Source organism: Alligator mississippiensis, chromosome 2 (assembly GCF_030867095.1).
Source record: "Alligator mississippiensis isolate rAllMis1 chromosome 2, rAllMis1, whole genome shotgun sequence".
Lineage (NCBI taxonomy): Eukaryota > Metazoa > Chordata > Crocodylia > Alligatoridae > Alligator > Alligator mississippiensis.
The window spans coordinates 95730226-95746543 of NC_081825.1; the positions used below are offsets into that span (position 1 = coordinate 95730226).

Below are 16318 nucleotides of genomic sequence, written 5' to 3' on the forward strand. Positions count from 1 at the left end.
GAAAATAAATGATAGAGGGAAAGCAAGCTATATCTGAGTTATGCTACCCAGACTTGAGTCATTTCTGTGTATTCTTTTAATGAGCTATACCCATGGGCATGCATGCTGACCCAGTAATTTTCTTCCTGCATATGTTAATGATAACTTCCCTTTGTGCCCTCCAGCCAAAAGAAGTGGGTGAAAAGTGAGAAGCATTCCCCTTACTACTGATGGAAGAGGGAAAGCATTTGTCATAAAAAGAGGAGGCGTAAGTTAGAGCATCTGGAAACAACTAACATGAACTTTACAGAATGCAAAATCTTTTCCTCAAGAAGAACATTCTCTAAAATGAAAATTCCTTGACTTTTAAGATAACTCAGAGTTACATAAAGGGCTAGTCAGAGTGCTCTTCAATGGGACCTTGTAAATATACATTAGGAGAACAAAACAGTGGACATTGTTCAGGAATGTCACAGCTACAGTTCCCAACAGAATTTATGAATGGTAATTTATTGCCAGAGTTTACAGAGAGTGAAATTCAGCCCAGAGCAGAGGGTCTGTGTGAGGCACTTGGCAGTTATTAAACTCTTGAGTGGCAGGCAGGACTTTCTATGGTGTTTCTGTATTGGAGTGAATTTTCCAGCAGGAAGAAAATGGCACCTAGCTTCAGCTAATTTTCTAATGTATAATCAACAAGAAAGTGAGCAACCCAGAACTTTCACCAAATACCATGTAGGATCAACAGAGTAGGGGTGACACCTCATCCAAGGAACTTACTTGGCTCATAAATCCTCTTTTTACAAGATAAACTCTACCATGAATATTGTCTAATAGGCCCCTGGCAGACATTACACATAAGGCATAATTAGTCTGTTAATCATGTCTTAAATACTAGCCTGGCCACATGTTAAGGGAATTAATGATTCCACATTTTTTGTAACATGAATTCCACATTTTGTGGCTGGTTTCCATCACACCTTAACTTGAACCAATGGCAGAGTTAAGTGACTGTCAGCTGGCTCCAGGACTGCACCAGAGCTCCAGCTGGCCCTGGTGTGGTCCCCAGAGCTAGATGATCATTATCTGATCATTGCTTGGCTCTGGAGACAGCTATGGAGCTGGTTGGAGCCCTGTGTAGTTGTGGAACCAGCCAAAAATCAGCTTATTGTCAGGGATCTGGCTTTCAGCTTGGCAGGGCAGGGAGAGCCTGGGATTATGATTCCAGGTTCCCTTTCCACTAGAAGTTACACAAAATTGAGAACTGCTCTCTGATCCCAAAATTGCACATCCTGCTATACCAATGTGGCATGGCAGGAGACATGATTGTTGGGATGGGGGGGATCAGAGCCCCTTGTGCCTTTAAATGAATGTCTGTCAGTAGCTGTAAAGATGCTGGCCCTCTTCTTCAGTGCACCCTGGACACACATTGAGACCTCCAGTCCCTTGGAGATTTTACCGCACAGAACTGAAGACAAACATTAAATAGATCCATCTGTTTTCAATATTTATAGGCTGATGATGCTCTGGTGCTTCCCAAGTAGTCAGATCCAGAGACTACCTGGGCTACCTTTTTCCCAACCCTTCCAACCTATGCTGAGTCCCTGGAAAAGAAAGCAGGTGGAATGTACTTAATTCTGCAGCAACACTCATGGAACTTGGAAATCAGAGGACAGGGTATAGGAGGGAAGAGTTTGGGGAACCCATCAAGGGTCAGTCTGTGCAGACATACACAAATGCTAGCAGCAGTTGCAGCACCCTCTTTTAATGATTTGGTTTTAGAAATAAGGTATTTTCATCTTATCACACAATAAATGTAATCATTTCATTTTTATAGCTTTGGAAATATTGTAATTATATTCATGGCAATAAAACTACTTGAGCTTGATAGTTCAATATCACTAAGATTGCCGGTAACTGTTTAATGGTGTGTTAATAGCAATGTATCTCGATGACACACTTGTTGCCATGATCTGAAAAACACTTGTAGGGACAGATTCTATCCCACCTATTCCCATATTTACTTGAATCCCAGACAAGGTTTTTCCCTCCATTGAACATGGGGGGAAAGCCCTTACAAGCAAGGTAAAAGGGGGCAGGAAGGCACTGCAGATTTGAGCAATCCTAGCTGGGTCATGAGTGATTACAGGGCTCTGGGGGCTGGGCTTAAGGGGTTAGGGGAACAGGTAGCTTTCTCATCCATCCTCCTGGTTGCAGGCCATGGGCCTAGGAGAGACAGATGTATCAAAGAGGTGAACCAAAGGCTCTGGCAATGGTGCTACCCAGAGATGATCCCAGGTGCAGGGCCTGGGGCAAAGCAGCTTGCACGGGGCCCCTCTCTCCATCCCACAGCACACTTATGCTAGGGAGTGAAAGCCCCAGCACACCAGACACAGTGGGAGGGGTGGCGGCCAGAACTTCCAGCCAGAACAAAAAAAAGAGACATCCAACCTGCTGGGAGGGAGGGTGGGCTAAACATCAGCTGTGGCCTCTCCACCTGGCTCTGTGGGGCCCTCTAAAGTGCTGGGCCCAGGCAGTTGCCCCAATTCGCTCCCCCTCCAGGGACAGCCCTGGTGCTACCAAGAGGGTTTTGGCTTCCTGGACCACAGCATGCACTTCAGAGACAGAGGTCTTCTGGGAAGGGATGGTATCCACCTCACACCAAAGGGGAAGGTTTGGCCAGGATAGCGGACCTCCTCGACAGAGCTTTAAACTAAGATTGCCAGGGGATGGAGGACAACGAGTGGAGCAAGCCCAGGGGCCAAGAAACAAACAACCATTACAACAGGAGATGACAGGAAGGACACTACAGCATGAGCTGTGGGAATGGAGCTCCCTCAATGTGACAACATGAATTGGTATTAAGGAAGGGCAACTTGAGACCTTCTTGGTCAAGATACAGGGGGGACATGGCGAAAGGGACCTAACTTTGGAATATATTACAGATCTCCAAATCAAGATGAGGAGCTAGATTTGGAAGAGGCTGGAAGAGCATGGGATATGGTCATCATGGGCAACTTTAACTACCCAGACATCTCCTGGGAAGAACACTTGGCCAGATCTGACTGGTCACATAGATTCCTGACTTGTATCAACAAGCTCTACCTGTCTCAGGAAGTATATGGGTCGACCAGAGGAACTGCCCTCCTAGATTTAGTCTTGGTCAAGAGGGACGACCTGGTGAGTGATCTGAAGATAGAGGTAACCTAGGCGACAGTGACCACAACACTATCACTTTCATTGCCTGTCGTAGGGCTGGGGAAATACGTCAGTAAGGTACAAATTTGACTTTAAGCTAAGGGCTTTAGTGAGTAGAGTGCAGACGAAGAGTGGTCATTCCTCAAAGATACGATCCTCAGTGCGCAGAAGTTGTCCATACCTGTACGCAAAAAAGGTGGCACAAGGGCCGGGATGTCATCTTGGCTCAACAGGGAAGTCACAGATCTTCTGAAAAAGAAAAGGGAGGCTTAATAATGATGGAAGCTAGGAATAGGCCCTAAGGAGAACTACATAAGATTGGCCCACACCTGTAGGTGGCAGATTAGAAAAGCAAAGGTAGTGACCAAATTCAGGTTAGCAACCGAACTCATGGACAATAAGAAGTCCTTCTATAGGTACATAGGTAACAGGAGGAAAAACAGTGGAAATGTGTGACCACTGCTTAGTGCATCTGGACATCTGATCACTGACACCAAGGAGAAAACTGAACTCCTGAATGAGTACTTCACATCTGTATTCCTCCAGTCTAAGAGTGACAGCCTGCTAAATGCAAATATGATGCAAAATAGTTGCTGTAGAGATGATCACTTACTAACAGTCAATGTAGAGCTGGTGAAAGAACAGCTAGAGAAGCTGGATATCTGTAAGTCAGCAAAACCGGATGAACTTCATTTAAGAGTGCTAAACAAACTAGCTGAGGTCATCCCAGGACCATTGGCAAACCTATTTGAGAATTTGCGGTGGCCAGGAGAGGAACCAGAAGACTGGAAGAGGGCCAATGTTGTGCCCATCTTCAAGAAGAGAAGAGAGGATCCAGGGAACTACAGGCTGATCAGCCTGACCTCAATCCCAGGAAGAATCCCCCAGGAAAAGGACTCTATATGCGATAAGCTAGTAGAAGGCAAAATTCTGAATGACAGCCAGCATGGCTGTCACGAGGAGGTCATGTCCGATTAACCTCATGTCCTTCTATGACCAGGTTACTCACCACCTGGATAAGGGAGATGAGGTCAACATCATTTACTTGGACTTTAGGAAGGCCTTTGACTTGGTGTCTCATGAGGCTGTCAAAGTAAAACTAGGGGACTCAACAATTCAATGGTCAGATGAGTGGGAAAGTGGCTGCAGAGCTGGACCCAGAGAGTACTAATAGACAGATCTGTGTCAACCTGGTGGGAGGTAGTCAGTGGAGTCCCCCTGGGTTCGGTACTTGGACCAGTGCTTTTCAACATCTACATCAATGATCTGGATGTGGGGGTGAAAAGCATACTGGCAAAGTTTGATGATGACTTTGGGGAAGTGTGGCCATGCTTCAGGGTAGGCTGACAATGCAGGCAGACCGAGAGAGATTTGTTAGATGGGCAGACCAGAATCACATGCTGTTCAACACTGAGAATTGTAAAGTGCTCTATCTGGGAAGGAAAAATCTGAAACAAACTTACAGGCTTGGTCGTGCTACACGAGCTATCACCACATCCGAAAGAGACCTGGGGGTCATAATTGACCATAAAATGAACATGAGTCACAAGTGTGATGCTACAGTTAGCAGAGCAAACAATATGCTGGCATGCATCAACCAATGCATCTCAAGCAAAACTAAGGAAGTTATTCTCCCACTCTCCCAAGCAGCATTGGTGAGGTTGCAGCTGGAGTAGCGTGTCCAGTTCTGGGTGCCACACTTCAAGAAGGATGTGGAAAAGCTTGAGAGCGCCCAGAGACGAGGCACTCATATGATTAGAGACCTGAAGAGCAAGCCATACTAGGAAAGGCTGAGAGATATGGGACTGTTCAGCTTAGAAAAGAGAAGACTTCAGGGGGATTTGGTGGCAACTTACAAATGTAGTAGGCTTACCTTTTTCAGGACTTGGGTAAAGTCCCAGACTCAACGGTCTGCTGTTTGATTGGTGGAGCTTGTCCACCAATCCAGAGACAGCAAAGGGAAGCAATACCATGCCCTTTTCCAAAGGGAGGGGGCAAGGAGCAGCTGGACTGAATCAGAACTGTGCCAGTCAGGTCCAGAGAACTTTGGGGGTGGGGCCCCTGAAGAGTATAAAAGGGAAGCATGCTTGGCAGGCTAGGGAGAGACGATGAGGGATGGCAAGGAGAGAGGAGCTCCAGAGATGGCCGTCCTTGGGACCTCACCTGAGCTTCAGCAGTGCATGGATCAGTGCACAGGGAGCTGGCCCTAGGAGCAGCTTGAGGCTGCTTGGGCCTCACCCGGTACGCAGGTCGGCACACACAGAATCTGCCCTGGGAGCAGCTCGTGGCTGCTCAGGCCTCATCCGGTGCGTGGGTCAGTACACGGAGAAACTGCTTTGGAAGCAGATCGCTGCTGCTCATGTTAGCCCCAGCCCTAGGCCAAGTGACCAGAGCCCTGCAGTGCAGCTCCACCTTTAACTAAAAGAGCACCGGTGCCCAGAGCAGGGCCCTGGAAAGGGGAGAACTCCCAATGTGAGACCAAGGTGTCAGACTTTGCAAGGGCTTGGCTCCCACAAGAGAGAGAGAGAGAGCCCTGAGTGCCCAGTGTGGGGCACCAGGCCATCGAGGAGAACTGAAGGAGCCACTGGGGAGAGGCTCTTGCAAGATTAGCCACCAGAGGATGAGCCTCGACTTCCCCAGTAACTCATGCTTCCTCTCTGGATAAGTGGGCCCCACAGGGGAGGCTGACATGGGTGAGGAGGGTCTGCTGCCTCCACCCTCCATTGCGGGAGGGGCGTGTCCATGTCCCAGGGCCCTAAAGGGGAGGGGCTTCAGGGACACCCCTTGGGGAGGTGCTGAGTGCACTCCCTGTTTTGAGGTTGTCGTTGTGTTAAGGGCTATATAGCTAGGGGTATTTTTTAAGCGGGTTTATATGGTTTATGTGTTTTAATGCCACAGTGTGTATATTGGTATTATTATTTGTGAAGGTTTAAAGAAATATTATTGTTAATTTACTTGGGTTATATAAGTTAATATCCCTATGTGTTAATTGTGTTGTAAAAGTTGTAAGTTATTTGGTTCAAATTTGGTATTATATGAATTGTGGAATATTATATATATAGCAATATATGTTAAGCCTTGTATATATTCTGTTTTATACTAAGTGTCTGTATTTATTCTTGTAATAAATTGTACATAGTTAAGTATTTGGTTTCGGCTTAGCTCTATAGAGAGGGAGGAAGCCGCACTAGTAGCTGACCCCTTCCTCAGCACCCTGCCTGACCACCACCACTGTCAATTCCAGTCTTTCCCTCAGCAATGTGATTTATAGGAGGAGGAAACCAACGTATAAGGGAGCTTTTAAAATCGGGGTGTAAATGCTTCTACTAAACCAAAGTACTCAATTATGCAACAAACCACAGTTTGGGTAAGCTGAAAATGAAATCAGGGAAGATTTTTGCACCTTATATATATAGCACAAGTTTTCATGGGCTGAAAATTTGAAAGTTGAAAATTACCAAGTTTAGTAGACAATCAGCTCTGCTGTCAGACTTTACCTGTCTCCAGTTCCACGCTTAAGTAAAGCAGAAGAAATAGCAGGGAGAAGGACAGCATCACTCATGAATCAGACTGAAACACCTAGTCACAAAGAGCTCTCAGAGAAAGATGCTATATGGCAAAGTGCAAATCAGGGCACAAAGAGAGTTAAAGTACATGTGACTGATCCCTACTGGTAGACCATAGGACTGAAGAAAGGAGGAGGGAATGACATGTAGCCCCCACATCCAGTTCCTGTGCTATCATTGCTGTCAGCTATCTGGAGAGTTAAAGCAAATTCTTGTTTTAATTGGTGCAGCATAAGTATCTATTATTTATTAGTTGGCCTTATTAGGAGAAATAATTTTTATAAAGCTAGCAATAAATTCAGTGGCCATTACAGTGACAGAATAGCAAATTCTATTTCCTATCCTTATTATCCATTAAAGGGCTTGCAGTAGAATTATGTTTGTTAAAAAAAAGTTTGAAATTTTGCTTTTCTAGTGTTTAAAACACTAGAAATGTGTGTGTGCATGTTTTGAAGAGAGCTAATTCTACCCAAAGGTCTCTCATGGACTCAGAAGAACAGATTTCCTCCTTCGGCTTCCACTGTGCAAAAATTAAGTTTATTTTCTATCTATGGGGACTTTTTACCATCTTTAATTTTCCCTAAGCCTGAGGAAGGGTGCTTGTGCCTGAAAGCTTGCAGAAAAAGAATTTTTTTTGCAATTTTAGTTGGCTTAATAAAAGGTATCATCTCTGAACCAAAAGTTCTAGAGTTTTGCATTTCTCTTTGTCTCAGACCAACATGACTACTAAAGACATCCCTGAAAAAGAGATTAAGTTAATTTATAGAACATAGACTCTCTTGCTTCTTTTCTGCTCCTGTGTTTATGTTTGTTTAAAATAATTATACTTGTATAATCAGGTGTAGTCAGTACCTTAGTCGCAAGAAATTGACCAAAACGCATACTCATTTGCTAAAACAGAAGATTTTAATTGGCAAAAGATCTCAGTTATGATTCCTCATGGCCACAGTAATTACAAGCATCCCATTTATACTAATGCAAGGACAAAAGGAATCTGCTACCAGATGCTGATCACCAAATTCCTTGTGCTTAAAATACCTACAACAGCTTCAGAAGAAATATCCACATGCTCCATGTATTTGGATGCCTATAGGCCCATCGTGTTATAGTTTTCCAACAAAACAACAGTTGTTTTCTACCAAGCCCCAAACAATGTTAACCTTGCCTAAGTTAAATTACAACCCTAGAACTCAGCCAGATTTGTCAGATGGTTCACAGAAATCTCATCTCTTGTCAGTACATGAACTCTTTGGCTAGGGACAGAAGTTACACACAAACTGGTTTAAGTGATCAGAAACTAGTTTAAATCTATAACAGAACAGAAGCTCAGTGCACATAAACCAGTTTAAAAATGGCTGAAACTGGTTTAAGATCAACCTGGTTGAAAGCAGTATCAGACTGAACTGATTTGGGTCAAACTGGTTAATGAAACTTCTGTCCCAGACCCCTTCCTGGTTCAAATTAAAACAGAGTCCCCCACCATCCCAACATTTTGCAGCCCTGGGTCAGGCTGTGCTATCTGCGCTAAAGAACAGGGGGCCCTGCCCCTCTGCTCCCTAGCTGGAGCAGTGAGGGCTGCAGGGTGCCCCAATCCCCCTGGGTATGAAGCCCAGTCTACAGGGTTGGGGGATTGGCCCCTCCAGGCAAACGCTGGCTGGGGTCTGGGGCCAAGGAGGGGGGTTAAACACCCCTTCCTCTGCTCAAACTTAGTGCTAGAAACAACTGTGGACTACAAATCCCAAAGGCACCTGGAAGCAGGAAGAGGAAGTGATGAGCAACCCTGTAGAGTCCTGCTGTTGCAAGTCTGGACTGAAAATCCCAGAGACCTTGGGGGCAGCAGGAAGAGGAAGTGAACACAGAGCCAGAGAGCCATACTTCAGCACCCCCTGGCTTCTGGCTTGAGCCACCGCAGGCATGTGGCTGCATTTCCTGAGTCAAAAGTAAATGTGTGTTCACTTCTGTTTCAATTTAATCTGTGCAGTTTAGACTAACCTTCAAATCAATTCAGCCTCAGGCTTTTTGACTGCCTGTATTTAGCCTTTAAGACAGAAGCACTGACTTTCATGTCCCAGTGCTAGAAACTCCAGTATCCACAGACTGAAAGCTTTGAGTTTTGCATAGCTCTTGTTCTCAATCTGTTTTTCTTTACATACTGCTAGTAAACATGTCTGAGCCATATCCATACAATTCCCTCTGTTGTTGTTGCTAGAAGTGGCTCTGCATTGTTGGAAAATTATAGTTGCAGTGTAGATGAAGCTGACATGAGAAAAGGTTGCTTAGTCTTCACTGTCTGTTCAAAGACTGGTGTCTCCAGTGAGATTACAACAGGCACTAATTGTGGGTTTTGTTTTTTTGTGATGAAGATACCCGCCTACAAGAAAATGGAGAACATCCACCAAGAACTAAATTGAATTTATTAAGGGCACTTAACAGATATGATACCATAAGTTTTGGCTGAGGAGTCCTGGATTTGACAAAGACATGAAAATCTCTATATCTTCTAGTTTGCTGAACCAGCAGTCTTCATAAAATCAATTTTATTGCCAATAAAACAGGACACAATCTTGCTAAGGAAAGAATCAGTAACATATATTGACTCTGATATTTTATAGCATCATTTATCTTATAAGAAATTATAAATTGTTTCTTTAGAAAAGGCTGGGAGCTTCTGAGCAGTTCCTGCCATACTCGCTTTACTTCTCTTCACTGTACCTTTAAGGCCTCCTCACCAGATCAGATTGGTTAAATCAAATTAAAAAAAAAAAAAGAAATACTAACTGTCTACATTCTGCCTAGATATTATAAATCCATTAGAAATGCAGATAAATCCAATAAATGTATCAAATAGATATGGCTAATCAAATAACAAATCTTATCTACCTGTATTTTTGCCAGAGTTCTAAATATATTCTAGTCTTCACTATATGTTTGCTCTTTGGTGTCTGGCTAAATCAGCATATTGTCTTGTTGGCAAATTCTCTTAAACATAACACTGCCATTCCTATTTTTTAAAAGAAAATTATTTCTTATGTTCATTCTTTGTTCATATAATGTGACTAGAAAAATGTATTCATGTAATAATTTATTTTTTCAGTTATACAGTAAATCAATCTATATGCCTTTTTAGTTGTGATTTCCTATATTTTCAGACTTAAATTATGTTAAAATATAGTTAAATCTAAAAATGTCTGTAAATGAGAAACAGATCTTGTATTAATCTCCAAAAACCAGTCCTATAAACTCATAAAATTCAGAGGTAGAGCTAAACACAAAAAAAATCCAAATTCTTGCCCAATGGTGAAGCTACATAATTTACCATATCTGATTTAGCTTTTATAATACAAATTAAATTAATCTGCTTTCTAAAGCATACTTTTTAAAATTTTCTTTTACCCTCAATATGTAGGTAAAATATTTTTTTTAAAGTATCAATCTGAACCTATAAATATAATCAATACAAAGAAAATGCATTCCTTACCTACTCTGAAGATCAAGTCATCTTCAATGGGATTCTCTTTTCTTTTTCCAGTGCTGTACATACTAGCTGGTCTTTTCACGGCCTTTTGCTTCACGTGGCCACTGCCAGGAGATTTAACACGCCTCTTAACCCCTTCAGTAGTAGGGGACACATCTGCAGATCTGACAACTTTAAGTTTAAATGGACTGCCCTTGATATGCTGATCATAAAGTCTCAGTGACAGAGTAAAGTCCCCTTCCTTCTGAACAGTATACAAAAATTCATAAGTGCCATTTTTATTGTCAAGTATTTCTCCATCTGCCACACTCCCATCAGGTGTGCTCAGTTCAGCAGTGAGGTAAGCATTTCCAGATTTACAGAGCTCCCCATCTTTGTCCTTGGTTGTGATGGTAACTGACATAGGCTGTCCAATAACAGTCTGCCTCAGTCCCTCACCCGTGGCAACTGTTTCAGAAGCTACAGCATTAGTGGTTAAAATGGTGCCCAGATTGTGAATGGATTTCTTCAGTCCATCGGTTTCCACTATGAAGTCCAGTTGGTCATTTTCACGTGGGTGCAATGGAAAGTCTCGGTCAGCCAGCTCATTCAGCTTGTCACTCATTTGCTTCTTAACCAGTAGAACTTCAGTTTCAGTACCATGATTGAGTGCTTGGGCTGTAAAGTTGCTACAACTCTTAATACTCTCCTGTCCTTCTAGAAGGGTATCTAGCTGTGTTTGGAGAACCTGAATGTAACACAGAACACCTGGTTAGTGTGATGTTATCATGAGGTTTTGCAATACCAAGTTTTTAAGTACTCCTAGGTATGTAAACCTTTATATAACCAGCACAACCATGCAGTTTGATGGGGACCTCTTATTTTGGACCTCTGAACAGTGGCTTTTGAAGGTCTACTAGATTGCACTGCTGAAAAAGCTGGTTAGAACTTTGATCCTTCTGCCTGAGAGCAGTCTTTGGTTGTTAAACAATATGAGCAATTAGCTCTGCACACAGAGATTACGGTGTTTTTGAGTCATCCCCTTATTTATATAGGAGGCTGCAGGGAACCCCTTCTCTACAACTAAAGTAGGGAGAAATTGCAATCAAGACAAGAAGGCATTATTGAGAGACTCATGATCATATTGAACAAGAAGGGTAAATTTCAACCATAAGAAGAAAGAAAGAAAGAAAGAAAGAAAGAAAGAAAGAAAGAAAGAAAGAAAGAAAGAAAGAAAGAAAGAAAAGAGCTTCCCCTAGAAGGAGCTGTGGCAGGGAAGTCTGCTCACCAGCTTTCAGCAGCCAACATGGTCTATAGGCAGGCGCAGACAATAACATAATTACAAACCATTTCAGAGACAGAAGGGAACAAATTGCAATCTCAAAATCGCCTTTCACAATGCTTTTTTGGTGTATATAAAATGTCTTCCAGGAGTCAAAATTCCACATATTTTTTCTATCCCATCTTCATTCTAGAATGGGGGTTGGCAACCTATGGCTTGTGAGCCACATCCAGCCTGTGAAGAGATGATATCAGACCCACCAGGCACATTTGCACAGGAACGCAACACTTAGTGGCTGCCTCTGTCAATTGCTGCCCCTGGCCCAAGGAGGACTGAGGTGATCTGCTGTCAGTGAAATGTCACCCAGCCCCTGTCCTGGGACATACCAAGTTAAACTGATACTTTGGCTATTAAACAGCCCCAAAATAACTATAACCCGTATGTTGGAATTATTGAATTAAGGGTAACAAACCATAACTCTGGGAGAAAACAATTTACAATTATAGAGTTAAATCATTATGCTCCAAATAACTTGTTTTCTTTCATCACACAAAAGAAAACTATTCAACCTTACCATAACTAATATTTTAAACATGTTTAAAGCATTAAAGCAAGGCATATGCCAATCAGTTTGGAGAATGGAAATTATTTCTATCCTGTTCATTCTTTTTTTATATTATCTGACTAGGGAAATGTATTCATGTAATAACTTACTTTCTCAGTTATATAGTAAATTAATCTATATGCCTTTTTAGTTGTGAGTTCCTATATTCTCAGACAAAAATGATGCTAAAAGAGGTAAATCTAAAAATACTCGTAAATGAGATAGATCTTGTATTAATCTCCAAAACCAGTATTATAAACTCATAAAATTCAGAGTGAACAATTTCACTTTTGTTCAAGTGTACTTACAGTCGATTCATTTTTTTGGTTTTCCTACTGTATGTTATCAAGATGATGCTGGAATATCTGGGCTTGACATTCCTCAGGGAAATAATATTTGTCTCAAAACAAAATTGTGTCTAAAATTTCTGCTTTAAAAAACCTCATGGAAATCTAAAAATCCTGACACTGTAAATTAACACAAAAAATCTGAAAATATGCATCGATAGGAACAGCATTATGTTGTACCTTGGGTTGACACATATTTTGGGCTGTTTCAAAAGAAGAACATTTCAAAAGAGAAGCTGCTGATCAGGTGTTACATTATAGCTGTTACAAGCTAGAAGTGATATACAAATGTAGCAAAACTACTCCCAGTTTAACTCTGAATGAAACTGGGCATGTCTACATGTGCATTTACTGCATAGTAACTGTGCAGTAAGCGGTTTTTAAGTCGGTGTCTACACATGCAAGCATTACAGCACAGTAATGCTGTGTGTGCACTGACTTGGGAGTATAGTTAGTCCCAAGTCAGTCCACACACAGTGTTACTGAGCAGTAATGTGTCTACATGTGTGCTACTGCAAAGTAACTACTCAAGCATAAATTTGCTACCTGCACCAAGCAGGTAGCAAATTTACGCCCAAGTTGGCGTAAGTTGCCATAGTTATTGTGTAGTAACCTAAATTACTGTGTAGTAAGTGTGCTCATGTAGACACACTACAGTGTTAAAGTTGGAGCTGTTTTGCTACATTTGTATCACTCCCAGGTTGTCCATACCTAACTGCTGTAACATAACATTTGCTGCCCAGTCCAGGGCAAGAGTCCCTCCCCTCCCCTTTTGGGAGCTCATGAAATGTGATCTCAGGAGAAGATCCAGTGAAGGAGTTAGGCTCCTAAATTTGAACTATATCTAAATCTTCAATCCTGAAACCCCCCAATCAGCAGCTGTCTAACTTTGGAAATGTCCAAACTCCATAGGACCTGAAGTTTTTTAACTTAAAGTTCACTTAGTGCCTGAAAGGTATGCTCCTGTTTATGTGTATAAGCACCTCTGTCAAGCTGTTATGGTAGTGTTGAACAGCTTGACAGTTAGCTAACTTTTAAGCCTATTCAGGGCTAGAAACTAAGGATCCCTTTGCCTAAATTGCCTGAGGGTGTTCTCAGAACACATTGATAGGATCAGGCAGACAAGGCTCTTTGGGTAGACCTGATAGGAGCCCACACAACATAGAGGAGAAAGTGATAGTTGTATCCTATAATCTAGGCTGCTGACAGATGGGGGGGGGGGGGGAAGAAACACACTTTACTTTTAGCTCAGCACGCCCCCACACCAAGCACAATGCACACCCAGAGGAGGAAACACATTAGTTTGACCCGGCTCACCCAGCATCTGTATAGATCATGCACTTCAGCAGGGTTTTTTGGCAATTTTATCTAACAGCTGAGTGAATCAGCTATTAGATAAAAATGCCGAAAAGGCCCATTAAAGCACATGATCTATACAGATGCTGTGGAGCTGAGACAAACAAACACAATTCCTCTTCCTGTAAAGCATCATTTTGGTTTTCTTTTTTCCACATCTATCAGTGGCCTAAAGGTTAAAGCACTCACCCAGGCAGTAGAAGAACTTCATACTCAGCTTGGTAGGATTGAAACCCACATTCCCCACTTCCTAAGGGAGTGCCCAAACCACCAAGATGTTGCGCTAGACTGACTGGGAGCACTCTACAAGCTACCTGCTGAACCTGGGTCATTGGAAAGAAAATAATTCAAGATCCATGGGGTCACAGAGAGAGTGGAAATGTAAACAGGGTTATCTTTTAGCATTTAGGGCCTTCACCAAGTAAAAGAGATTTTGGTTCTTGTTTCTGCTCCAAGGACTGTGGATGTATTTCATCCAACCACTTTTTAATATAAAATTTATAGCCACTACCTTTTAAAGCAGACATATTGTAAAAGAAAGATTGAGCCCTGCTCACTTCTATGAAAGCAATGGCACAGGCACCCACCTTCAGGAGAAGGTTCTGGTTTACGAGCCCCAAGTAAGGTGTCTGAGGAACAGGATTTAAGAGTAATCTTTGCTCTCAAGGCTTCCCTGTTGGTTAACTTCCTGCTAAGCCTGGTGATTTTAAACAGCTCCCCACTTGGTGCTGGATGTTTTGGGACCTATTCTGAGGTGCCTTCCATACTTTGGAGGGAGCAGGTTACCTAACACACAGGGCTCTGTATTCCACTCTGGGGAACCAGGAACCCACAAGTTAGGTGCTGCAGCACCTTTCTTTAGATGCTCAAGTCCCTTAATGGATCTGGCCCTGTAATACAATTCAATCTACTGGAATCATGCACCCATTATAAAAAAATGACTTATTAAATTGACAGATGTTAGCTGAAAAGAATATGCATCTTACTTTGTGTTTAAGGCCATAATTCACTTCCAGTTCCATAAGCAGCACGCTTTTTCGCACGTTTAATGTCTTCTGTAATTCATCAAAAGTAGAATGAATGTCCTCTACAATGCTAGCCTTTTGATTGGTTAACTGATGTATGATTTCAGATATGAACTGAAGTGCAGAATCTATCTCTGGAAGCCTGTGGAAGAAATACATTATAAAAACTGGTGTCTCACAAGGCATTACTTTGGTGTTAAAATCCTATGGTGAAAGAAGGCCATCACCATACAGCTTTTAAAAGACAGTGTTTTTCAGCCATTTATTCTACCCATTTTGTTATAGTATAGTTTTTGTTGAGATTAAACCTTGATAAGGCAAGAATGAGGTTCTAGGTCAAAGGCCTCCTTAAGCAAAGACTTTAGAACTCTCTCCTTATTTCCAAATGAGGTAGGACATTGACTTCCTGTCCTTAACTCATGTTTCTGTTAGGGAATTAGAATTGTGCCACATTTTTATTATTTTCCCATATATATTTTTGAAGCTCGAATACCATTTGTAAGTGTGGTGTCTAAATGCTCACACTTAATATTTTTCTCTCCAGCATTTTGATCTCCTTCCTTAGAAGGGATATAGCCATCAGGGATATGCATATGCAAAACCTGGCCACTATCTTACAGATAAAAGGTAGGCCCTTCTCTCTGCAGTATAATTGGGATCTGAATGGGTCACACATTTATGGATTTTAACCTCATATCACCTCAATGAGGTAGGAAATCATTAACCCACTTGTGCTGATGGAAAATTCAGGCCAGAAGTAGATTAAATGACCTGCTCAGAGTAACACAGGAAGTCTGTTAAACTAAAAACTGAACCCAGATGTCCTGAGTCTCAGTGCTTTAACCCATGAGCTTCATATCCACTCACCTTCCTCCTATACAACTAGGACTAGGTGAGGAAGAAATCTATGTTGCTCAAATAAAGCAAAAATGCATTACATAGCTCAGCATGATTGTCACTGTCTAGCTCTCCTCAAGGGGTCCAGGATTGGGGTAATGGGGTCATGTTCAGAACTGGGTAAAGAAGTTTGTACAAGCAGGTGTCTACAAATTCAGTGCATATTGTATCTCCCTTTCCTGAGGACCCAATTCAATCATAAATTGTGAAAGAAAGCAATTTATTAAGAAATGATCATCAAAACCAGCACTACCATGCTGGAAACACTGCAAACTACAATTTGCTAACTATGCAGCAACTAATACTACAATCCTTACCAATGTCTTGTATGGGTACAACAGACTGGATTGATTGTGCTACATATGGTTTAAACAGGGACTATGGATTCTTATCTCATTATCTGGATTAGCTTTTGAGACCCCTTTTGTTCCTACAGGTTTAATACTCATTTGTTTCTCTCTCCTAGCACTGCCCCCCTCCTCCCTCTCCCTCTTCTCCTCATTTCCCTTGGTCTTTTGTGTACTCATTTTTCTCTCCTTCTTATACGCTGCTTTCTGCACATCCTTTCACAGCATCTGATGAAGCAAACTTGGGTTCACAAAAGCTTGTGCTG

General features: G+C 42.2%; 1 protein-coding gene across 9 annotated transcripts in view; it reads right to left on the reverse strand.

Annotated features, from left to right (window-relative positions):
- The window catches only part of TRIM2 (tripartite motif containing 2), a 157000-nt gene that overhangs the window by 27229 nt on the left and 113453 nt on the right, over positions 1–16318 (reverse strand). For all 9 annotated transcript variants that reach the window (XM_059721954.1, XM_019481478.2, XM_019481479.2 and 6 more), the window contains 2 exons: positions 14770–14950; positions 10219–10942 (listed from right to left, as the gene is read on the reverse strand). In XM_059721954.1, coding sequence (XP_059577937.1) covers positions 10219–10942; positions 14770–14950 — 905 coding nt within the window. The remainder of the gene's footprint in view (positions 1–10218; positions 10943–14769; positions 14951–16318) is intronic.